Below are 25,992 nucleotides of genomic sequence, written 5' to 3'. Positions count from 1 at the left end.
ATTCAAAATCTATGCTACTACTATTCAGACATGAAATTACTAGTGGTCATAACTAGCATGTCTTCAGAAAGGTTTTCAGCATAAAGTGTTTCTAATATCTAGATTTTTATGGTGCTGCAATGAACAAAGCAGCACATAAGCTCATTTTAATTCTACAGTCAGTTTCTTAAAATGAGATGAGAAACAGCAACAACATAACTTTAAGAAAGATTATTTTACACAACTACTATTAAAGCTTACCCAGCCAATCTTGTCATTTCACGGCCTGCTAGGACTATTCTGCCCAAAGCTTGGGACATTCTCAGTAACATTCTTCCACTTTGGTAGTAATCCTACAGTAGAAGAAAGTTTCTTTATGTGGACTAACAAAATTTAAATTCAGGAAATTGTTTTAATTCTGTTCTATTTACCTCCAAAAGTTCTGCATGAGTACTATTCTGATGACGAGGATCAGCCAGGTTCAAAAATGGACGGCTAACAACCAGGTAACCAACCACAGTGGCAAGGTCTGCAGTTTAAGAGTAAATATCAAGCCACACGTTAATTGAAGCAATAAGAAAAAAGAGAATTCTCATGTAAAAAGTTTAGTGTTTTGTTATTTATAGCAATCCATTAGCACAGGACAAACACTTACATTTGGCAATGATAGTATCAATGAAACCCATAGAGAACCGGAACAGGATGAAATTATGCAAATGTTCCACCTGGTAAGTTACAGGAGAAAAACGGTCAAACTCTATCAGTACCTGTTTTACTATCTTTTCTTATTTTACAGATATTTGATACCATAGTTATTTTTCAGCAAGTCACAGACACCTCAACATCCCTGTAACGGTGACGAGCACTACACAAGTGTCCCTGCTGGCAGAGACTTGCACTCTAGATCCAAACAACCTACTCATGACACCAAGCAGTGAGAGACTAGTAACTGTGGTGGATGAAAAGGAGGTAAGTAGCACAAGAAAGACCATTCTATCAGAAACTTGTGTTCTGCTTATAGCCTACTAATTAATTTTTAAATCTAATGACTATAGCAGCATAAACACCAGGCCACTATAATTCAACTTATATTAATATATGTCAAGAATCACCATGATAAAATTAATTGAAGTTTTGCTTAAGATGTTTTAAAAGATAAAAGAAGTCCTACCAGTTTACGGAAGGTTTTGTGAATAGTCTGTTTTTCTCTCAAGTTTCCATTATAAAAAGCAATTTCTTCGCTAAAAAAAAAAAAAAAGAAAAACACAAAGCAAAACCAAACCCTTAAAGAATGCAACTTCATTTTGTTAAAGACAGTCTTTAAAAAAGTCAGCCATAAAACACAGCAACGTAGCTCTTTCAGGTACCTTATGAAATAAGAGTTTGTACTTTTTCACTATAGTGGAACATAAGCTTATTATACCCCAGCTATAGTTTGTCTTTTGAATTAGGAATAAAATGTGTATACAAATTACTTAATAATAATCCGCATAAAGATGCAAACACATAGCTCAGAACTGATAGCATCAGACTTTCCAAATATATTTTAACCCAGCTTCCATTTACACCACAGTATTACTGTCACTTATATCTTGCCATCCAAGTAAATCTATACCTGTTTGTAATAAGCCGCGAGTTGACGTATCTGTACTCCCCTTCATATTTTTGTTCTATAATAGTCATCTTGCCAATTGGTCTCCTTAAACGTGTAAGGAAAAACCCTGAAATAATTAAGTACGCCATCATGCTAGCTGGACCCTGTGAATATCAAAAAAGAATAAAGCCTTACCATCTAGAGTCTCAAATTGCAACACCTGTATTCAAAACACCCAGAAAGCATGAATCCTTTGATTCTCACCTCCCATTTGTCTATGTGACCAATTCAATTACTCTTGTCATTCCCTTCATTTTCCTTTCTTTTGTGCTGTAGATATTTTTACTAATTTTACTAATTCTCCGTCCCCAGATGCCCTTCCCACCCCAGCCTCCTACTCCAGTTTTTAATCATCACCCAGTACAATCTTTATGTCCTACTGTCGTAGCTTATTTCATAAATAATTTCCTCATTTGTTCTCATTCCCCTCCTCATTTCCTCTCCTTCATTTCTACCTACTTCTTTTTCTCTATATTTGCTACATTGTCATAGCAGTGAATATTTCAGCCCCATTCCCTTCTTTGATCCATACATTTCCAACACATTTCCTGCTTCTCTCAAGCAGTCCTGGTAGGGATCTCCTATTCTTCCGGATCCTAAGCTTCAACAGACCAGGGCTCCCAAACTGCACGCTTAAATATTACTCAAGTGTGGCATGGCATAAAACCAAAGGTATAAACTGAATTTGGCATAAGCTGCTTGTATTAAATAAGTATTACAGAGAGCAGTGCAAAGACATCTGAAACTGGAAAAGCTACCTAGGTTCAGATAAGCCTTACTGCAGTCTGTTTCCAGAAAAACATATGTCATAGGTCCCAGAGCTACTTCTTGTCAAATCTTGAACATTTTTGACACCACATCATTTTATTAAGCTGAATAACTATTTCTGAAGTGATTCAGCTTATTGGGGGAATATAACGGTCATACAACTCAATGCAAGGAATGGCTACCCTTAATAGAGGCTGCAAAAAACCAGAAAACTTATTTTCTCCCTTAAATGGAATTCATGCAAGATGTAAGTACCCAGAAGGGTACTGTACTAAATGGGATTCCAAAGTAACCGTTAGAAGAAAATAAAGAACTTTATTGTTTCTTCAAATTGTTAACTGAATGCCTGCAAATTCTGATTTTTGTTTTGCTTGCCTCAAGATAGAGAACACTGAAGAATACAAAACACTAAGTGTAAAAACATATTTTCGGTATATCCCCTCAAGTAATGGATGAATCTATAAATATCGTCTAGAGTTTTCCTCAGACTCCAAACAGGTACACGGCTCTAACGAAAGAAGGGAAAATTTGCTTATTATGCTAAAAAAAAAAAAATCCACTGGATTTACCTGAGCTCCTATTGCACTTGTCAGCTTGAAGATGTACAAAACTATATCTAAGAAGGGCTGTAAGAGATGCATAGAGGGGAAAAAAAGCATTAGAACACCAACATAAAACAAATACAGAATGGTCCAGAAACCACCAACCACCCCAAGAACAGTTACTGCTCCATATTAAAAGGACAATACTGGTTAACACATTATACAAACTCAATGCTAAAACAAAAGGAACCTCAGCCACATGACGTTATCCTGAAAACATTCACACAAAAATAGAATGTAAAAGCATCATGATATTCAGACAAAGTACACAGAATCATAGAATTGTTACAGTTGGAAGGGACCTTAACGATCATCTAGTTCCAACCCCCTGCATACATACCATACAAAAAAGTACTTTACTATATTAGGTCTGTAATAACATTCTGCTCACTAAGACAAGCTGACTAGACCCCGTGATTACTTAAATGAAGTAATTGTGACAAATACTGAGCAGAAGGTCAATGCCTTATAGCTGGCTATCTACCTGACAGAAACAATATTCCTATTTGCCAGCATCTTGTTGCATACACTCTCCCTCACAGCCAGGGCAGCCAAACTACAGGCTTTGTAGCAAGAAGTTTTTGAACACATCAACTTGTGTTTAGCTTTATACTTCTGCTTTTATGAACAACAGCTTCAAAAAAAAAAGTTTAGTCTAAAAATTTCAACAGTATTCTACTTCATTACCTAAACCCCCTGAAATTTACAACAGGAATAGAGGGAAATGCTTATTCCACCAAACCTCCATACCCAAAATAACATTTGTATGTTACTAAAAGCTAGCCATTGATTTTCTTCTGAAACTTAACTAGCTGAGAAAGCATATTCATCACTGTCCAACTGCAAAAGAACGTGCTAAGTTCTTTAAAAGAAAATTTAATACAAATTATAACAATCCACAACAGCGCTTTAGCAGAGGTCATGGAAAGCACAGAGTATGAAATGATGTAATACCATAAACAACTTTTTTTAGCACTAGACTCCAACCAATACACATATAAATGCAAGCAATCGTTTTGAGCTCTGACATCACATCCTAGATGTTCACAGCTATTACTGAAAGTTCTCTTTGAAGAGACTTACCTTGCTAAGATTTGAGTACAGGTCCACTACACTGTTGCAGAATTTTTCCACATCTTGTGTAAGGAGTTGATCTGGATTAGCTATTCTGTTGTCCAGATTTCCCATTTTGTAGTACGTATAAGCTCTGAAACAAAACAATAGCTAAGTGGCAGGAAAAAATTCATTTCCTGGGATCTCAAATAATTGTAAGCCCCCCCTTCACACAACCGAGATGGAAAGTAGTTCAAACGTTAATTGACTGTATGGAGTCAACATAGCTTGTGCTTCTGCCTGACCAGATCCACATTAAATCCTGCAGAACTGTTTAGGCTTCAGGACGTCTTAGCTGAAGCTCAGACCCATGCTGCTCTATGCACTGCTGCTGCACTTAAGAGTTAGAAAACCCTCACAAAATCTCTGCATCAGCACACCTGACAAGCAAAATTCATTGCAGAAGGACACAAACGCTACTCAAGTTCACACATCCAATACAGTCTGCAGGATTATTAGCTCCATATGAAAGCAACTGAAGTACTTTGGAAGCTGACCCAGTAATGGAAGCAGTACTGTGCATTTTTTTCATTTTTTTTCCCCAATTGAGCCAATTTTGCTGTCTTTGTATCTGTGTCACATACAACCTAGATATGCCATTCATCTTTAACTGCACATTAACTGCAGCCACAAGCTTTTTCTAAACAGTATACCTAGCCTATTAAGCATCTTGCTACCTTCTTACCATGTACTTGAAATGATTTGGATTGATTTTAATCAATTCAGTTTTTAAAACCTTTAGACATTAACAAGGTATTACTTACTTAAGATATTCCTCATAGAGGTATCTGGTAAGTCTTACTCGGAAGCAAAGTTTCAATTCATTTAGACCATACTTCAGGAAGTTATTCACTAAAGAGATCTAAAATAAGAGACAGTACTTCAATATTTAGCTAACAAGATTTAATATACTTAGATCACTTTGCCGCATAAAGTGTGCAAACACTTTAGAACAGGTGAATTCTCCCCTTGAAGTCACTAATACTACTAACACACCTAAGACCAACCACAGAGCATCTGCAGGACCATTAATTAGGTTCCTGTCTACATTTCTTAAGATTCCAGTTCCCAGTGGATCCCACCACATCAAAAGATTTAATATAAAATTATGTTCATATAGCATATCTTCAGCTCTTCTGATAAGCTTTAGAAAAGAACCACCATTTGACAATCATTACCTTAAACTGATTGATTCACTTTTAAATATATTGTAAACCAGATAACATTATCTATTAGGTAGTAACAATTATTTCTATCTGGTGCAGGTCAGAGATGTTGACAAGCTGAAGGAAAGTTAAACAGTGGAAAAAAAAAAACATAACAAATCTCAGAAGAAGCTGTAAGACTAAAAAGAAATCTTCATCTTCAATGGCATCAAAAGAATCCCAAATCTACAACGTTGAAACATCATCCAACCCATAAGATGTTATTACGCAGTACCACAGATGGAACGTTAAGCTATCAGTCAAAATTGCTATCAACAAAACCAACCTGAAAACCTCAACATATCTGTCAGAAAAATAGTTGCAATCAATAAGGAAACATGCTGATAGAGCCTCCCACAAACTGGAGACAGAAAATGAAACGTGTCTAAATGCAGACCTGCATGTAAAACAAGTCATTTCCATAGGTTTTAAGACACTCATTTGATATCTTTTCCTCAAATTCTTAATTTACATTTAAAACATGTTCTACTAAAAGGCAGACACAAGAAAAGCACTTACAGCAGGCATTGCGGCGATGAAGTTGAACAAATATTTCTTGAAATCTTTTCTGCTGCGGCCAATGATAGCACTGTAAACAACGATCAGCTAAGAGTTAGTTACAAGAGAAACAAGAAAGTATAAACTAGCATGTCTTAAGTGGATAAATTCTTAGTGGACCACATAGAGAAAAAAATCACGGTGGAAATCTGTAGTATCAGCTGTAGGATCAAGTATGACAGACTTCTGTAAGTTAAGTGATAAGTGACAGACTAAGCAACTATCTTCTTTCTTCTGCAATAACTACCCACATTAGGGGTTCAGAAATGCATGGTCAAAGAATATCTGTTCTTTTCCTTCTTTGCTTTCATACTTTGTCACAAGAAGGAAAGCAGTCCTTCCATTCTACAAAACACTGAAAGTATCTCCTGAAATACAATATCATTTTGAATTCACACTTTAAGACAAATTCTGACTTGCTTCAATTAGCAACAAGAGCAATAAGATTAATCAGAGTCTAGAAAACACTTTCTATAGCAGTAAGACTGAAAGCATTGTGTTTATCACTCTAAAGAGCAAACAACTCAGTAGGAAGAAGTAACAGTCCTAATATCCAAGTAACAAGTCTGGGTCTATGACATAGAACCCCTATGCTGCTATTCTGAAGTGGCACCTTGGACATTCAGATCAACATAAGATTTAGTATTCAGTGTACAAAATGTGACCAAAAGAACTGAAAGTCATTTAATAAGTAAGTGTTGGTTAAAAAAATTAAATTGTGTCGAACAGCAGAAAAACAGTTGATTAAAATTTTTTTTTTCTTTAAAAACAATATAGGGTTCCCCCCCCACAAGAACTGCAACTACATCAGTTTTCCCAACTGTTTTATATAAATAAGCAAGCTATGTGTTCTGACAGACTACTTTCCCTGTTAAACACAAGAAAGACTGTTTAAAAATAACAAGTTTATAGATACCTTTCAATAACTGTTCCATTTTGAATCATCCAAATATCACAATAAGTGCGGACTACCAGCATCACAGCAATAAGCAGCAAATAACCTGTCTAGTACAAAAATAGAAGTGTAACAGTTAAACAATGGATAAAATACACCACTTTTCTGATAGATATGGTTGGAGCACTTACTAGAAGAGAGTAGTACCCTGCTGCCCCCAGCTAATGTAATATTTGCTTAATTTGCAGGAAACACATTAGCATACAATATTTTTAATAAAATATTAATTACATTTTTATGGATAGTTTGTCTTTTAAAAATGGTGTATTTGGTTGATATGTATACTAGACATAGCCTGTAAGATGGAGGATTGCAGGGATAAAGACATTACTGCTATTCTGAGACACCTTTCTGCCATAAGCATAGAGTCATATAGGTATAAGGGTCTTCTGAAAGTCACCTACTCCAACCCCCCCACTCAAAACAGGGCCACTAGTAACCAGTTAGACCTTGTACCATTGATCAAAAACCTTTAAGCCCAAGAGTCCAGACAGTTTTCCATCCACCTCATGTCCGCTCATTCAGACAATTCAGTTTGGCTACCAGGGTACTAGGGGAGAGACCTTAGCCTCAAGGCCTTACTAAAGCCAAAGTATTCGACATCCTCTGTTCTTCCCTTACCCACAGAGGCAGTCATCTCATCTCTGAAAGCAATCAGGTTAGTAAGGCACGATCTGACCTTCGTAAATCCAGGCTGGCTGCAATTACCTTTTTGTCCTTCACGTGGCCAGAGTTCGCTTCCAGGAGGATTTGCTCACAGCCTTACTAGGAATATGGCAAGGCTGATCAGCCTGCAGCTTCCAGTTTTTGAAGACGGGAATGATGTTTGGATGTTTTTGTGATTATCAGTAACCTCTTCTGATGGCCATGACCTTTTGAAGTTGATGGAGGCCAGCTCTGTCAGCACTCTGAGGCATTCCTATCCATGCTTCTACCTTCAGTGTACTTCCTTTTTGTGAACAAGCTGTTGAAGGTCCCTGTTTATCCAGGCTAGCTGGCTGCCATGCTTCCTCTACATTCTGTACGTTGTACAAGCGCAAGTCATTGCTCTTGTGCCTGATGTATGTCAAAGTTCTAATATATTACAGTTCATCACTTACCTTCTGAGGTCAACTAATGCTCTCTTAAAAAACGTAAGTATTCTGGAAAGCATGAGAAAGATGCTGAGCCAAACAATTTTATCTTGCTAAATTCTAGTCTGCATAGTTTTCCTGAAATGCTGCTAACAAACTTTTTGACAAATTCACTTTCCAATAAGGGTTGCCTAGATCTAAGTTACAAAAGCAGAACTATGGATGAATAGCATGCTATTTAAAGATGGGACACATTTGCACAGAGAAATGTACTACATCAAATCAAGCAAAACTCACGATGTCCTTTTAAAAGATATGCTACAGATAGTAATTATTAGCTGACAGTAAATGGCTTATCTTGTAATTGAAACCAGAATGCAACTTTTTAGTGATTTAACAACTGAACACACATGTACATTTTTAAACTAGTATGTTGCTATTTTAAAAAATGTAGTACAATTTAGTCCTATTCAGGTAAAGTATATGCTTTTCTTTATATTGCGATACAATTACAAAAGAAAACTTGACCCCAAAAATTCTCATTTTTATTTGTTACTGCAGGCAATACTTACCTCTTTACAAAGTGTTCTAGGGACCATTATTTTCAGGATTCGACATATTCTTGCAAGAAACACTCTGTCCACCATTGCTCGCTCCTTCTTTCCCTCTTTCTGCTGCACATAGAACAAGCGAAATAAGAAAACCGAGACTTTTTTGGTAATGTATTATTTAAATGTTGATCTGATATTTTCCCATTCATATTTCAAGCTACCTTCCTTCCTTCTGCAGCATTTGCAGTATTTCCCTCCAATTTAAGACTGGCTCACACAAGTTAAATGAAATGTAAGAATCGGGAGCATATGCCCTCCCAGCTAACAGAAATCCTAAGTAAGAGAACTAAGCTTTCCAAAAAAATTGCAACAGGAAGTAGCTACCATGATATAAAACAGTATTTATTTCAAATCTACATTAAGAGTGATACACAAACAATGCAGACCACTGCATTAAAACATCCAACTACAACTTAGAATACAATCTGCCATCTCTTAACATTGCTTGTCTCTAGAACACCATTGGCCAGTATTTTTAAAGATTTCTTCCATCATTTCTCCAGAGCATCAATGGTTTAAACTCCTTGACTGTAGAGCCCAAACTTGCTTCAAGTGAAACCAGAGTTTATTATCCTTTACTTCTAAAAAACAGTGCAACACACTCCTTGTGAGCTAAATCTACCAGATTTAAAAACCCTCTTATACCAAAACACCTTCTATTTGATTCAGTTGTATTTCTTTATTCTGTATAACCTTATCTTCTGTCCTGACTAATCCGAGTACTTCTTAACAAGCTAATAGTCCAGGTTTTCACAGTTGTGACATCAGGATTCAGCCCTAAAAACAGACTAAAAGGCCATACAAGTGTACTTAAAACAAGTCCTGTCTAATCAACCTAATCCTGCTATCTTTACCACCCAAGACTTACCTGAAGCATAAGTTATCAATACCTATAGTAATAGTACAACATGCTCAGATGGGAAACCTGAAAGAAAAAACTAGGGAGACAGGATAGGGAAGGCAAAAAGTAGCCTGTGATTAACCACTGATCAACTCAGACAATCCTATCAAGCACACTATTTTTAATTTCCAAAGATGATTAAACCACAGAAACTTGCACAAAGAGCCCAAATTAATCTCTTCACTTACTGTTTACATATGCAACATGGTGGGCAAAAAGTGCAAGCTCTGAGACCCAGCAAACACAAATTTTCTCTGAATGCTCTGTGAATAAGCTTACACCTGTTTTCCATGGCATGAAGTCAACTATAGTCCTTTGCAAAAAACTATGCAAATGCAAACTACAGATAAAAATTCTAGCCAGATAGGATGCAATATGGCAGATGATAAAAGTATTTTATTAAAAATTATTTACACTAAAATCCAAGCAATCCCAACAGCTAAAGACTACTGTCCAGGCCTAACGAAGCATGACATGTTTTTGCTTTTCTGTAATGGAAGTGACAAACAATGCCTGATGTGCCAAGTTTCTAGCAGTACCTGACTAAACATAATCGATGTCTGAGCTAAACCTATTCTTCCTCTCTATTTGTCTCTTCCCCATTTCTACTTCTGTGTTGCACTTTTTGTGCCAATACCCTCTTTCCCAGAGTTTTTTTTCCTTAGACTGTTAATTCCTCATTCAGTATAATTTTGTTCAAGATGGGTAGGAATAAGAGAAAGCTAGTTAAGATTTTTACAAATAGATATAGCTATGTACAATACAAGTGTTTATGGCAGGTAGCACAGTCAAGGTCTGGTTAGAAGCTAACATGATGCTTGAATACGTCTTTATATTTATCCAGTGCAAGCCTTTTCTTAAGTTTTCAGCAAAGATGGAAGGTACGTGGAATGGTTATCTATTGATACTACCATATGACGCATTATTTCTAATCATGGGCTCTGCCCTTTGGGCTAACTGTCATATTTTATTTGAACATGAAGCAAAAAAAACTTGACTTAAAGGGATATAATACATACTTTTCAAATAAATGAATTAACAGACACAAAAGAGACCAGGGAAATGCCAAACCTCCTACCAGAAGTTTGAAGTACTTTTTAGAAATTGTTAGACTCTACATCTTTTTCCATACTTTCTTCTTTTAAAAAAGCAAATAAAAGTCATACCAAATCTACAGGCAGCTGTTCGTTGCTATGCATACAGCCAAACTTACAACACTAGTCCTTAAACATTCATGAGGCACAGAGATGAAAAAGCACGATACACAACAAGCACATATCATTATGCAGTCAAACTTCAGCTACATGAAACTAGCCTGATTATTCCATTTGTTTCACCAATGCAAGTCTGAAAGTATCATTCAAACCACATTTACATCATAGCCATCATTCCATCCAAAATAAACCCACAATTATGGGACTTAAAAGTTAAAAAAAAAAAACAAAACCAAAAAACCAGTATTATTTGACACTGTTAAAAATATATTACATGAAGAAACAATTACCTCATTGTTCTGCAACGCTTGTTTTCCACTTCTTTTTCTGTAGAGGAAAAAATAAAGTATTTTGCTTGTTATTAACACACATTTCTTTGTCTTGATCTCTACACAGAAAAGACAAAAAGGAAAGCTTGGGATTACATCCCTATCTATTTCTTCCAAAGCAGTACAGTGCCTTCACAGCAGGGCTACCTTTTGTTGTTTTTATACAATTTCAATGAAACCTTACTCAATGAAACAATGAAAAGCATTCCGTTTCACATAGGGAAACTAAGTCTCCTTCTTTCATAGCCGAGTTTTGCTTCACATTGGCTTCTGTATCTTGAACTCCCAGTGTTTCTATGTTTCTCACATACACTGGGCAAGCATGGCTACATGGTTCCACCCACCACAAATGAAACTACATGAATGTCAGTTCAGCAATCCAAGCAAGCCAACTTTGATGTTTTGCATTATCTACATAAGCCAAACAGATTTGTTTTGCATTATATTTGACTTTCAAATAACACATTTTACTACATATAAAGATTATTTGTTCATAAACATGTGCTGCAGGGGAAGAAGTCAGATCCTGTGAAACCAAGTTCCTACAAAGGTGTACACTGGAAGGGGACCTAGTTTGTTTTGTGTCTTTTCCTTCCCCTGCATTTTACAGAACAGATAGATACAGAACAGGACACATAAAAGAAAAATATTTATCGACTAGTGCTAAACAAACATTCAAAAGTACAATGCTATTCTTCTTCCTCTCCTTTTAAGAAAGGCAAACTGACATATAAGAAAGTTATAGATTGTTTTTCTTCCTTTCTGAACATTCAAGCATCAGATAAGCACATGAAGCTGTTGGGAGAGTTTATGCATTTATGTAGTTTAAAAGTGACAGCTAACCATATTAAATTCTAACCTACCATTTCTCAAGCATCATAGTAAAACATTGAGAGCAGGCTGCCCTAAAACTACAACTTTCCTACACTTTTAAGACAGCACCTAAGAAATTACAGGTAAGCAGACTATGAAAGGCACTGCTCCTTCTGCCTGTAACATCAAAACAACTGCAGATTGCCACGCAACCAGTTATCCCACAACTTCATCAACAGCATCACTTCACACTTTAAAGCTCTGCAAAGAAAATATCTAGGATGAAACCATGCCTATGAATGTCACTGACCACTGAAGAGAAATAACTTAATTACGGAAGGAAGAGGCAAGGTAGCAGAATATGAGAAAAGAAGGAAAGGAGGAGACCATTAAAGCGAGAAGGGAGAGACGCCAATTTAACAAACACTTAATTAAAGGTAATGGTGAGATGGAAGCCTGAGAAAAGATAAAAATCTTGTAAGACTACTTGTGCAAAAAACAAAACAAAGAACATGAAAGACAACAGAGGTCAGACAGGGGGAAATAACTTAATAAAAGTTCAGAAGAGATATACCACTTAATCAGACCATGATGGAAGCACGTCTGCGGAAACGGTAAAACAGTGTGCAAAGCCTAAAAAACAACCTAGTTCAAAGCTACATCCTGGTGATGCAGGAGCAATGTATTGCTGGTACAAGAAACTTCTTAATACATGTTGTAGTTTTTCACGGTACAAAAGATTGACCTATTTTTTTTCCTCAAAGCAAAGAGTGTCCTTGAGTATGGATCAGTCCAATCACATCTGGTTTGGAGAAAAGTAGTATTCTTAGGCATGAATAAATCGTTATCAAAGTATGTGGGTATTTTCCTAGATGATTCATGACTTGCTGTAATGCAAAAGGAAAGTATGCTGCTCTTCCAGATATGCTATAATAATTCCTAGTTTTGTTGCTTCAAGGCCTGCCAATGTTTGAAGTCACAACACCCATAATACACAACTATTTCAGCTTTAAAAGGATCAGAAGTGAATACATTAAAATAGTAATATATTAAGACGATGAGGCCCAGAATTATTCTGGCAGTTGAATACCTTTGATGTATTTATTCATACATTTTTTCCTACAGTAGCTGTTGAGAAATTCAGCAGCTGAAACTACTAAACTGAAACTGATTATCCATTAAAGAGAAAGGACTGTTAAGAAACAGTGATATTTAATTGTGAACTCGCATTTAATTAGAATTTATACTTATAAAGTTTAAGATAAAAATCAAGTATTTGTAAGTTGAAAACCTAATGAAAAGAGAGCTTTAACAGTGTTTTGTTCTCTTTTTCTAAAAAAATTCATGCAAGCTCAAAACAAGACTAATATATCACTAAGAAAGGAAACAATCTTCTATATGAAGCATGGATTATCTAGAAGCAGAAAAATAAATGTGGCTACAGCTACATAGCTCCAAAAATGTTGCTCTTGCTATTAAAAAAAAAAATAAATTAAGCCATTGTTATTTTAACAAGTAAAACCATTTTACTTGCAAGAAAAGACTGTGCCAAAGTTCTGCCTGGAATAAAACTTACACAGGCCAATTACTACAGAACTTTTCCTTCTCAAGAGTCTCTTTTTTCAGTCTGATACCTACTGGCACTACTCCAGACTGTAGAATTTTTTTTGTGAGAATTGTGGTAACATCCTCATTGCATTTAAAGACTAAATAACACCCTCAATTAGTCAGCAAGAATACAACAAGACTATCTGGTTACAGCAGAACGCTCTAACATTTGGAATAGATTCAAGCTCTCTGTTATTCCTGACATCTCATTTACTTAATGCTGGAGCATCACAAGCCTTATTGGTGAAGGAAGGCAAGTGCTACATGCTGTCCAAACTCTCTCCTGCAAATAACTCCTCTGGTATAGAGGCCATTGTTGAGTAGCACAGTGCAAGGACTGCTTGGAATAGAAACATAAGGCTGCCTTTTACTGCAATGTTAACTTTAGTGATTATTCTATCAACACATATCGCTCTCTAGTTTGAGTTTAAAACTGTGCTTTTTATTATCATAGGAGTGCCTTGAAGCTCAAGTGCTACTGATGCTTGACTTGGTGATGTGGGAGGGTAACAGCTACAATACAGCTCATGTTAGTAAAATTCATTACATGCCTATTCAATCAATATTACTAAATTCAGGCAGCTACCATCAGATTGCAGAAGAGCTCTACTTTTGATCTTTAGTGTGGTTACTTTCACTTCATCACGAGGTACTCACAACGAAACCCTCCCCTGAGCATATGTACTGAGGCTGATGCTGGACTGGCTGGGACAATGAAAGATCCCAAAGCAAAACCAACTTCCAGACAGTTTGAATGGGAGTAGCACTGGATTCAGCAGTGATGTGAAACGTGCCCCATAGAGAACACATTTCTGTTCCTCTCTATCTCAAAGTCAGAACTGTGCAGTGACCATTCACCATTAATTTCTCCCCTTTTCCTTCTATATCACAAAGTCCAGCAGTTTTTCTCCTGCTGTTCCCTGGATTTGGATTGCTTTTTTACTTCCAGCCACCAGTTCCCCCGAGACATTAGATTTTATCAAAAAGAATTCAATAGTTACATTACAGATACTAAGAAAATACAAGAACTTGCTTTAGGTAACAAAGAGGTATAGTGACAAAATAAGACTACAAGAAAAAATATTCAAAAGATGACTTTATGGCAAGAAAAAAAAAATATGGCATACACCATAAAGCAATTTCATCCAGGAAAGTAAGTTATTACATTTTTGAACTTATGAATACCTAACTTTGCAGGTTAAAAATAATAACGGAATTTTAAACTGAACTACGACAGTTTACGTATGGAAAGAGTATTTTGAAAGCATGAGTCAAGCACAAATTAATACAGTAACATTTACTCAAAACTACACAAAACCTTGTATATTGAACTGCTCTAACTTCTCTGAAATAAAACATATAGGAATATAAAAGCTATCTTTCTTCCAAGCTCTTACTGTATCAATAGAATGCAGAGTTCTGGAGCAGAATTACTTAACTTACTATAACTCATCTCCAACATCTGCTTGCTTTTCAGTTTTTCCACACGGAAGATGCTTGACAAACTAAGTTTACTGCCAGGTAGTTATGAAAAAAAGAGTTGCCAATACAGTAATGAAATAACAGACTTCATTAAGTAGCAAGTAGATGATGAGCAGACTCTGACTTCTGAGCTTCCTTCATATCCACACAGACAAGGAGGGGTGGTGATGGTGAGGTTGTTGAAAAGGGTTACCCAGACAATATTTAGAAAAAGACATAAGATAAATGATGGTACTAAAATATTTCCCACAGTGAGTCAAATCTATTGATTTGGATAGGCATAGTTTCGGATAAGGATATGAACACAGATTATTCCAAGATGAAACAACACTAGAAGACTGTTTCTGCATAGTTTCTTTACAATTTTCTACGGAAGTGTGAAAAATCTTAATTACATACATCTCTCTGCCTGTGTACAGCAAGTATTACTACTACCCTAGTCAAGTCTTTCTCCAAACTTCCACAGTCTCAGGCTTAAATTTTAAAGCAATCAATACATCAAATACTACTTTCAAAGGCAGAATTTCATCCACAGATCACCATAGTTGATGCAGCAACTTCTCTGCAGCAATGCAGACCAGAAAGCTAAGAACAAATCATGTAGAATGAGATACAAAGTACTGTTGATTCAGATGATCTATCTATGGAATAAACTTACAGAATATCTAGACTAAGTAATTCTGTAAAAATCATCTTCTATACTGAAGATGGGAAGAGAAGGAGCTTCTATAAAGACTTAATTCTATTAAAATAATAATAATTTTAAAAAACTCACCTTTCATCTGCTTCAGATGACCATCTATGGTAACAAAATATAAAGATCAGCATGAGTGTAATCTACATCAATTTTCATGGTGTTTCCTCTGACTGTTACCTTCATGCTAAACAAAACAAAGCATTCTTTCAAAATAATTCTCTATGCTTATGGTGTTTAAAGTCAGACTCAAGTCAAACTAACACTTCAGTGATTACAACAGGTGTACATAATAAAGTCACTTTTAACTACAGCAATATCTTAGACACTCCTTATCAAGGTTACCATTTACGATAGGGAGTATTATGATCAGTTTTGGACCTCCAGTACCAAAAAAAAAATTTATAAACTTGAGCAGGTTCAGCAGAGAGCCATCACGATGGTCAGGATGGTGGAGCACTAGCCCTATAAGAAGAAGCCGAGGGAAGAGGGCTTGATCATCCTGGAGAAAAGGCTGCATTGCATGAACCTAATAAATAGCAGCTTTCCTTTACCTAAGAGGCCACTGAGGAGACAGAACCAGACTCTTTGCGTGGGCACGTAGAAGAGAGACCACAGACGTGAACTGAACTGGGGAGGTTCTAACTGTATATGAGGAAAAAAGAAAAATAATAATAAAAACATCATTATTACAATAACAGAGCATTGTAACAAGTTGCAAAGATTGTGGAATCTGTCATTGGATGTTTTCAAGATGTGACTGCACAAAGCCCTGAACAACCCAGTCTGAATTCAATGTGGATCCTGCTCTGAGCAGACATTTGGATTACGTGACCTCTTGAGGTGCCTTCTATCCTAAATCATTCTATGATTTCACTTTAAAAAACAAACAAACAAAAACCACACACACAAATCATGAAGAGATTAGAGAGATAATGCGAAATGTATCACCTGAAGAAGTTTCAGGAAAAGCAACATCTCAGATGTAGCCTGCTACTGATTACTTAGCTGCACAGAGCTTTTACAGCAAAAATACAGGCAACAAGCAACGTATGAGCAGTACTGGGGTGACACAACTGCACCAAACTTTTCATTCATACATGCATGGTAACCAAATAGCAACTCACTAAAGATAAGTAAATAGGCAAGTACTTATCCAACAGACAGTAGGAAATACAACAAAACACCTTCCCCGAACAACTGAGAAACATGATCAGCCAAAACTAGGAAGATGTTCTAAAGAAACTAACAGTTTCAGGACTCTGTACTGGCAGCTGATCCCACTTCAAGGGTAGCAGCATAGCACAGGGGGGAGGCAGAAAACTTGATAATACTACACAATTTCAGTCTCCAAATAAGTGTTGGTCACAGCACTCAGTCTTTGGGTTTAACTCCATTTCCACACCAGTGAAGCTGTTCTCTCTAAAGAAACAGGTGGCAATGGTGGTTACTCGAAAAGCATAATTCTCAACACTACTGAAGAAGAAAGTGATTTGAGAAACTGGGAAAAGCCTTCAAGAGGCTGTTGAGTATTACTGAAAGGTCTCAGGAGTACTAGTTCTGTGGTATTTATTAGCAAACAGGAAAAAGTTAAAGGATTACTCTATCTAGAAATACCTGTCTCCTTCCAGAACAAAGTTCAGTGGAAGCAATGTACACTGAGCTAAGCTTAACAACAAGGAATTGCAGATGAAAAAGGAGATATGCAAGACTTCCAGTTTAATGACAGGTGAAGAGGAAATAAAGGTTTGAAAGTGTTATGTTGTGCTTAAGTGCAAGAAAAACTAGGAATTTCAGGGCATGCTACCTTCCTTCTGTAGAGTACGATGGCTAGTTTCTGCCCAACACAATGTAAAGAAAGAGTACCTGTTTGAGGGGTAAGTGGAGCTTTTCAAAGAGACCTCTAAGCAACCTTTGTATTTGTATTTTGCAGACCTTACATTCTAGAATGGCACTGGGCAATTTTCATAGCTTTAAAAAAAAACAACACACAAGATAAACAATTGTGTAATAGTTCAGTTATTTGTGCAATTCTCAGGCCAGTTTTGCAGTCAAGATAATACTGTAACATTATAAAGACAGAATACAATTCAAATGACTAAAGATGGAACGCAGCAGCATACCCTGTTACAGTGTGAAGAAATAACAGCTACAATAAGAAAAGTATAGTGTCAGTCACAGCACACTCATTGGTAGACATCGCTTCATATTGCATACCCCACAGAGAGGAATAGAGAGCACCGGTACAGTTATTTCAGGTCAAGGGCAGAAACCTTACTCAGACGCCTGGGCACAGTCCAAAAGCATGCCCATTTACACAGTACACCCTGAGCACACACAGAAACCAAGAGCACAATTTTCTTGGCTCCAGGCTGGTAGCTAGTTGCAGCATAACCAAAAATAATGCAAGGAGAATGCATCGAGTCAACCAAGAAGGGGACTCTGAGAAGGTCACTGACAGCTGTGTCACTGCAAGCAGGCCCTCTTAATTGCTCTGCATTTGCTAAAGCTCAAAAAGTTTCCGCAAACGTTTGAGACAAAGGCAATGAAGTACCACTGTCAGAGGAAATTCTACATTTCAGTAGAAGTCTGCATCTTGATAACGAAGTAAGATGTAGAGAAAAACCTTAGAGCTATTAGTTTTTCCACAAGCTCGTGCTCTGACCTGAGCTGTGGCTGTAGCTCTCCCTCCCAGCTAACAGTGGAAAAAGACTTATAGCTCCCTGCAAAGTGAAAAATATAAGTTTCGCAACGTTACACACACTTAAACTAGATCCTGGCTTAGACAGCAATCATTTTATGCAACTTAATCAGAGAGAAACCACTAATTAACTACCTAGGTCCAAAACAAAGGCAGTCAGAATGCTAGGAGTACGGCTGAGTCATCTGGTTTCTCCTGTCTCCGTACCCTCCGGCTGACGACAGGTTTTCTGAGCCCCAGGCAGGTTCTTGTACCAAATTTGATTTTAGATGCATTTTCTAATAATCCTATCAGCATGTTTTCACCTTTTTTTTTTTTTAATTTAAATGCTAGTGCACTGAACAGTCACACTCACATTCTGGATAAATCTACTTCAATGTAGTTATGTAGAATTTTTTTCAGACACAAAAAGCAGCACAGGTTCCCTTTAAAGTTTCTACATACATGGTCACAGCTTATTAGTCTGCAGCAAGTAATTTCACCCTTCTTGTCAAGCAGTCAGGGGGGACTGGACTAGAAAGGTCCCTTCATGCAAAGTACACTAGCAAGGCTCACCTAAACATCTTCAGAACCTAAAGAAATCAGGCAAACTAACAAAAGGGAATAATATCTAAACATACAAAAACCAGAATAAAAATGCATGACTTGCTTTAAGTTACAACTGCCACTTGTTATGTTTAAACTTTAGTGTTATATTTGAAAGCTCCTCCAAACGTTTGAACATGTATCTGTCACTTCTGATTGTACTTGTATCAGTCACTGCCAAGCTGTAGGTTCATGGCCAGTCCAGCCGACGACAAAAGCAGAATACCTACTTCCACTATGTCAGAAGAAAAAGGCTGAGAAACCCAATGACAGGCAAGTCCATAGGTCATGTGTCACCTAAGATGAACTGTGTAAAACCCTATTTGATATAGACTGTGTCAACAACTCTGTTGACCTCTCTCAACTCAAATGAGCCTTTCCCCTTGCTTTAGCCACGTCTAACCTTTAAAGCCTCAAGCATACATTTTTCTTCCCTTGTGCATTTTTAACTCCACAGAAGGTATTCCCATGTCCAAACCCTAGCATCCTCTTGGATGCTAATGGACACAGCTGGGTGATGTCTAGCAGCAGACTCTAAAATATTTTGTCACCTTTCCATATATTACAAATTTCTTCCTATTAACTCCACTCTGTTTCTTCCCTTTCCATGATCTTGCAGTTCCAAACTCTTTGCCCTAATTACTTTCTATTAGTCCTTTCAGTCCCTTCTTCCAGCAGAAAGCTGTATGAGTTAAACACCTTCTTTTTGAAAGTCATCCAAGTTGATTCTCCATGGACAATATCCAGTTCCTTTATGTAATACCACCTAAGGTTTGACTTCTGAAGCAATCAAATCTTAAGCAAATACTCTGCCGCTTCTTGTTTGAGGCAGTAATGCCTAATATTCAAGACAAAGCTCATAAAACAGACATGGGATTAGATTTTTGTGGATGAAAGGTAACATGTAACTTAATTTTATTTTATGCATGTAGTAAAAGGGAAAAAAAAAACATAATGTACAATCCTATACCGTATAACCCTACTTCAGCATTTACTATCTTTTTGAGTATTTATATTTAATAAGGGTTTAGTGTCTTTGTTTAAAATAGTACAACGTTTAGGTGAACCAAATTGGAGAAGCAAAAATGTAAAGGTTGGGGAGCAAGGGGGTGAAGAGGGGCTCAGCATTTCAATGGTTTTAGCCATTATTTTTTTTAATATGGTGCAAATATGAACTACAATCCCCACTCATGAGTTGTCAGTAAGGTTAAGACCATTTGTGTTCAATTAAAATAGTAATTCATAGCAACAAACTGCTATCCCCTAGTAACAGTAGCTGTTAGAAGAGAAACATTTATTGTTTGTGTTTGCACACAACCACTCAGTACTTCTATTACAGCACAAAACATCATTTAGGAAAACAGTAAAGATTAGTTCAAATATTTATTTCAATACTTTTTATGACTTAGCAAAGAAAAAAAAATCCATTCCAAACGTCAATCTTTTCAGACCTTGCTCTGTGACAAAGTCTTGGGCATTAAGCATTTTTCTTGATTTTTAACCGACAGGGGACGAAGTACAAAGAATAGCAATCTGACTTCTGCCGGTTTTCCTTCATTCTTCCACTCTATAAATCCGTCTCCAATACTCAATAGTGGAAAAAATAGAATGACTGGTCTTTAGAACAGATTTTATGAGTCATTTCCCTAAATGGAAGCAACATTTTCAACTGTCAAGACACTGATCATCAGTGCTGGAGTCACTTCTGTTTGCAGAAACAGCTCATCACGGATTAAAGTCATGATTGTTTTTCCCCTGTACCATGTACACAGGATAACGTAGCCTCTCAAACAAAACAACTTCTTATGATTCTAAAAAACCCAAATACTACAACTGAAGTCATAATTGCATTTACACGTGACAACTTCTCTCCTCCCAACAGCAAATGAAGTTTTCGCAAGGAAACAGACTTTTTAAGGACAGCAACTCAAATAGAGAATTTACTCCAAGGAAGTAATGTGGAATACTAACAAATTACTATAAGCAAACAGTTCTAGTCATTCTGTTTTGCAAGATTTTAGAAAGTAGTGGTTAAAATATATTCTAAGCTGCAATTGATACCACCTCTCAGTTCTGCAAAACTGTGAGCGATGTAATAGCTCTTACAGAAGAGCATCTGTGACTAATCCAGCTAGCACTAATTAAGTGATCTTTGACCTACTAAGGTAGGTTAACATAACATATACAGCTTAATTATTCATACATTACTACTTGATATGAGTTGTATTGGACCTTGCCCCTATTGTTTGACAGCAGAAAAGTAGGTGAAAGTTGCCTCCTTTCCTTCCTACTACAACTTCTGTAACTGATTATTCTATACCAAAATTAACATACACAATATGAAAAGTCTGTGTAAGATAAATGTTTTTGAATGTGTAACAAAAAAGTTGATTTGCTAAAAGATTTTTAATATTTTTTAATTTGTACGTTATTTTACTTTTTAACTTTAAAAAACATAAACAATAAAACAGAAAACAGCTATTCCAAGAAAACTTGATATAACAGCATACCTTATTCTGAACATAAAATATGTATAAGCATAAATACTTAAAGTGTCTGTTCTTAAGTAAACTATGTGAGGAAGGAAGTAGTTTTGCAGGTGAAGTTTACAGTTGCACTACAACACTTCCACGGTCCACTTAATTGTCAAGACCAGTGTTTTGCTGGTTATATTCCACTCTGCAACATTGACCTTTGCCCTTAGGAAGCTTAAAGCTAGAATTTCACCTTCCAGAATTCAAGAAGCTGGAATTCAACTCACACTAACATGACACGACATTTTCAGGCATTCTATACCAAGGTTAACAAAGGAATTCACACATACAGAACTAAATCACCACTGTTGCTCACACACTTTACTCTGTTAACCACAAGCAGCAGATACACTACCAGTCGTCTTCCAGACTCATCTAGATTGCCAAGTGAAATTCTTCTCCATAGGAATAAGTAAACAAATTTAGACTTCTCCCTCTTCCCAAAGAGGCAGAGAGAAATGCAACACAGAAATTAGAGGGTACACTAGGCCCTAGAGATTTTTATCATTACTGCACAAAGGTTTACCACTTGTTATTATATGTCAGCATCATATACCAGCACAAGTATGCTGGAATATGTAAAGATTTGGCACAATGACAATCCCTTCCAAAAGCACACTATAATTTACAATAGCAACAAAGCATTAAGAAATGAATGATACATGAACTAATGAGACTAAAGGAGGATGAGGCAATGGTAATAACTGGATGCTTTTGTCTAAGCTGGTGGCATAGGCAACGTAGATTACCTACTGCCAAGTCTTGATAGGCAGCATTCTGTAAGGCTCCTGGCAAGGTTTGCCTCACAGGGAAACATGGAGAAAAGAATGAATGCCAGTGGGCAAAAACCATCCTCAAAAACAGCACTCAAGCAACAGTTTATTTAAACAACTGAATGTTGGATGTTAGAGTTTGGAATCTATGGCCACGATACAGCACCAGTAGCAACACCTTAGCTGTGGAGGGACTCAAAAGTGAAAAGCAACACATACGCGCAAGTGGAACAATCAAGTTTGCAGGTACGGTACTTATTTTAGCAACTGCATTTCTAATAGATTTGAGAATGCACAATGGCTTGAGAGACAAAGATTAAAGAAGTAAAGGATGAGGTATCAGAAAGACTGCATTACAGACAGAGGAAAATGGACAGATCAGGTCAGGCTCTAACAACTCCATTCAACTGCTGAATTAGCTGGAACATAATTCATATATTATCTCCACTTCCCAATTCTCACTAATCTTGTAATAGCAATTGGTCCACCTGATATATATGAATGCCCCACTGTACCTAGCAAAATCAAAGATTCACACGGGAAGGACACATTCCAAATATAGACTTCATCATTAAGGCCAACGCTCCCTTTCAGTATATTAACTCTCAAGCTAACAGATGCATTGCCATTGTCAAGTCCTGCAGATCAACATCAGAAGATCTGCAAGCAAAATAGTTTATGGGGACAACCCAGGACCCGCGTTATATTTATTTCAAGGGATAGGGTGATTATTCTGGACAAGGTCTAGCCTGCTTCTATCAACTGAAGGCTACTAGTAGTGGAAATATACCAAATGCATTTCAAAACTGTGCTGGACTTGCATCTACATTTGAAGATGTGCTCCGACCTGAGTGTAATCTAGTTTGCGTGCTCCAAGATCACTCCTCAATAAAGGCAGAACATAAGCATGGACAACTGGCAGATTCACTTTAAAAGAATGGTCTTGATCTGAACTAAAACGTAGATGCTCCCAGAACATCTGCATGGCCTAGTCTTTCTTACAGACACTATTATAATGTATTAAGCGTGAAAATCTTGCACTACAGTGTCTGTAACTCTCCCAGCTCATCATTTTTATGTCCTTCTATATAGCTCTTCTCCTTTTTTACAATGGTATTTCACTAAATTAAGCAGAGATACCTGAAAAATATCACCCTCCCTGTAAGTTTGATAGAAGAGTAACTCTCAGCAATAGTTTGGGATCTTGTTGGTTTTACTCTCATACAAACAATGTAAGCTAGAAAATGCATGAGTTGTCAGCACCGTATCATTTCTGACATGTTAGATGACAAAGTTACCTAACTTCATGAAGCCCTTAAAGATACCATGCGTATGAAAGGAGTTGGGTAAAATAAAACTGGATTGTTGCTTAATCACAGGTATGTTATTACTTAAGTCTATTGAGTAAGTCCATTTCACCGTCAGAATCTAGCACCAGGATAAGTTTCTAGTGAATACACAATAGCTAACTGTACTACTGTAACATACCAGGTCTTCAGCATATGGTCAATAACCTACAGCCACAAATATGCTAAAATCAGGAAAGGATCGAGTCTGAAGTACGTTCTTCATCTGCCACACTTTATGGTACCCAAGTGCTTCATAGGAGACTAACAGATACACGCCCTGGCACATGTATGCCAGTACGGCACCCTCACAGGCAACAGAACCAGACGCTACCCGTGTGCCTGACTGCCACACGGCAGCACTAAAACCGCAGCCGGGGTCCATCACTTGCCTGTGCAGGTAGGGACAGCCCTAGAAGCGAAGTTCACCGTGAGGAAAACGGAGAAAACGAGCACAATTTGAGCAAGGCGGGGGCGGCGGCTGGACACTGGCACGAGCGGCACCGACGGCGCCGGAGGCCGGGCGGGCGGGGGCAGCAGCCTGACCCCTCTCCACAGGAGCCGCCTCCCCGGCCGGAGGGTGGCGGCAGGGACGAGGGCTGCCCCTCCGCCAGGCCGGGAGCCGGCCAGGACGACCACGGCAGCTCCCGCTCGCCGCGGCCTCCCAGCCCTCGCCCTGCGGCTCGCCCCCGGCGCCCCTCCCGCCCCAGGCTGGGCCCCCCCGCTCGCTTCCCCCGGCCCGCCCCGCCTCACCCGTGCTGGGCCGCCGCCCGCCGCTTGTTGAGCAGGCAGAGGAGGGCGCAGGCGGCGGCGGTGGTGGCCCCGGCGATGGCGGAGTGGCGCACGGTGAGGTATTTGCTGTAGGCAGCCATGGCGCGAGTGCAGCCGCGGAGCCCAGCCGAGCCGAGCGGAGCCGACGCCAGCCGAGCGGGCGCGGGGAATGCCGGGAGGGGAGGAAGGGAGGGAGGCGGGGCCCGCCCGGCCACTCCTCCGCTGGCCAGGACGGCCCCGCGCAGGGCCGAGCCCGGGCCGCGAAGCGGCGGGCAGGTTGTGCAAGGCCGGCAGCGGTAATTAACGCTCCTCTCCCATCTCCCACGCCGGCAGGGAGCGGGTGAGAGGGAAGGGGCGCCTCCTCCCGCGCCAGCGGGGCCGGGCCTGCCGCCGGCTGTCCTCGCCGGCAGGTCGGGCTGAGCAGCCCCGCGGCCCGGCCTACCCCCCCGCCTCTGTCACCCTCGGCTCGGCACCTCCTGCCGTGTGGGGCTGGAGGCATCCCTTCGCCGGGGGGCGGTGTCTTTGTGCAGGTGTACAGTGGGATTTCTGAGCGTGAATTACGGACGCCATATAAACGTGGAGGCAATGCGAAATAAACCTTTGAGAGGGACTTTAAGACATGCTGTCTTTTTCGTTTTTTTAGGGCCCTGAGAGGAGCTGCCAAGATTGCCTTTCAGACAGAGGGTGGAATGAGTTGTCGCCTGTGTTAAATCCAGGAAAACAATCCCTGTCGCAGGCAGAGCCGCACCAGGTACAGCGGGAGATGCCAGCCAGCCTTCTCCTACTAAACCAGTTATACTCGCACAGGTGCTTTGTTCAGCAGAGTTAATAACAGTTCTCCAAGTCGAGCTATACCCGCAAAAACATCCATGCCAGCATAACTGTATTTACACTGGATCCAGTGGTCTCATCCCTCAGAAAGACACCTGATATAGTATACAAAGTGGCGGTACTTCCGTACTTTCTGCAGGAACTGGCCAGTTATATATTTAAAGTCTGTATTGGCGCAATGGTTAACACTAACAACAAAACAATTTCTCTGGTCAAACTCAAATGCAGATCAAAATGCAGTTGGAATCAATGTATTTATTTTTAATCTAAAAAGGGTTTTCATACAGGCTTTTAAAAACATTTGAATACCTTTAAACATTGTGCATTTGCTATTGTAGTATAAGAGTGTGCACATAGGTGAGTCCATTTATTGAGTATTCTCATTTCCTTCAAATATGTCTGCCTGGAGTAGAAGGACTGAAGCTGCAGTTTGATGAGAGGTAATCTCTGTTTCTTCATTGTGAATCACCACATATACTTTTCTTTCTCGCTCAGTCTCCCCATCCTTGGTATCATTAGGCATTTTGGGGCAATCTTATGTTTTGATGTAAAAGCTGAAATGTCAAAACATCAAATTATTCACATTTCCTAGAGCACTAGAGTTAGGACTACTGAATCTAGTTCTCTGGAACTTGTTCTGTGACCTTGGACAAAACAGTAACCTCCCTGTTTTAAAATATCTGCTGTACATCAGTGTTTTGGGAAAAAAAATCATTAACTATTTAAAGTGTTCCTGATTCTCAGGAAAATACACAGCAGAACCAGCAGAACCATGCAGCATTAATAATTTCATCTTGTTTTATAAGATTAATTTTGTAAAAATACCTTGGTTTTTTTAATCTTAGATACTTTAGCAGTAGGTAAATGTAAGAACCTAAAAAGAGGTAGTTTC

General features: G+C 38.4%; 1 protein-coding gene across 2 annotated transcripts in view; it reads right to left on the bottom strand.

Annotated features, from left to right (window-relative positions):
* The window catches only part of ABCD3 (ATP binding cassette subfamily D member 3), a 33,233-nt gene extending 8,728 nt beyond the window's left edge, over positions 1-24,505 (bottom strand). Inside the window, exons 1-13 of one of the 2 annotated variants that reach the window (XM_063343894.1) lie at positions 24,252-24,505; positions 10,924-10,960; positions 8,480-8,581; positions 6,796-6,884; positions 5,841-5,910; positions 4,881-4,978; positions 4,087-4,210; positions 2,971-3,027; positions 1,595-1,737; positions 1,151-1,220; positions 635-704; positions 411-508; positions 241-332 (exon numbers count right to left, since the gene is read on the bottom strand). In XM_063343894.1, coding sequence (XP_063199964.1) covers positions 241-332; positions 411-508; positions 635-704; positions 1,151-1,220; positions 1,595-1,737; positions 2,971-3,027; positions 4,087-4,210; positions 4,881-4,978; positions 5,841-5,910; positions 6,796-6,884; positions 8,480-8,581; positions 10,924-10,960; positions 24,252-24,370 — 1,169 coding nt within the window. In that variant the 5' untranslated portion in view covers positions 24,371-24,505. The remainder of the gene's footprint in view (positions 1-240; positions 333-410; positions 509-634; positions 705-1,150; positions 1,221-1,594; positions 1,738-2,970; positions 3,028-4,086; positions 4,211-4,880; positions 4,979-5,840; positions 5,911-6,795; positions 6,885-8,479; positions 8,582-10,923; positions 10,961-24,251) is intronic. The other variant, XM_063343895.1, reaches the window with a different exon arrangement.
* Between the last annotated feature and the right edge of the window lie 1,487 nt (positions 24,506-25,992).

The sequence above is a fragment of the Chroicocephalus ridibundus genome, chromosome 8 (genome assembly GCF_963924245.1).
Source record: "Chroicocephalus ridibundus chromosome 8, bChrRid1.1, whole genome shotgun sequence".
NCBI classification, from domain to species: Eukaryota; Metazoa; Chordata; class Aves; order Charadriiformes; family Laridae; genus Chroicocephalus; species Chroicocephalus ridibundus.
This window is presented reverse-complemented; position numbering and strand designations above follow the sequence as displayed.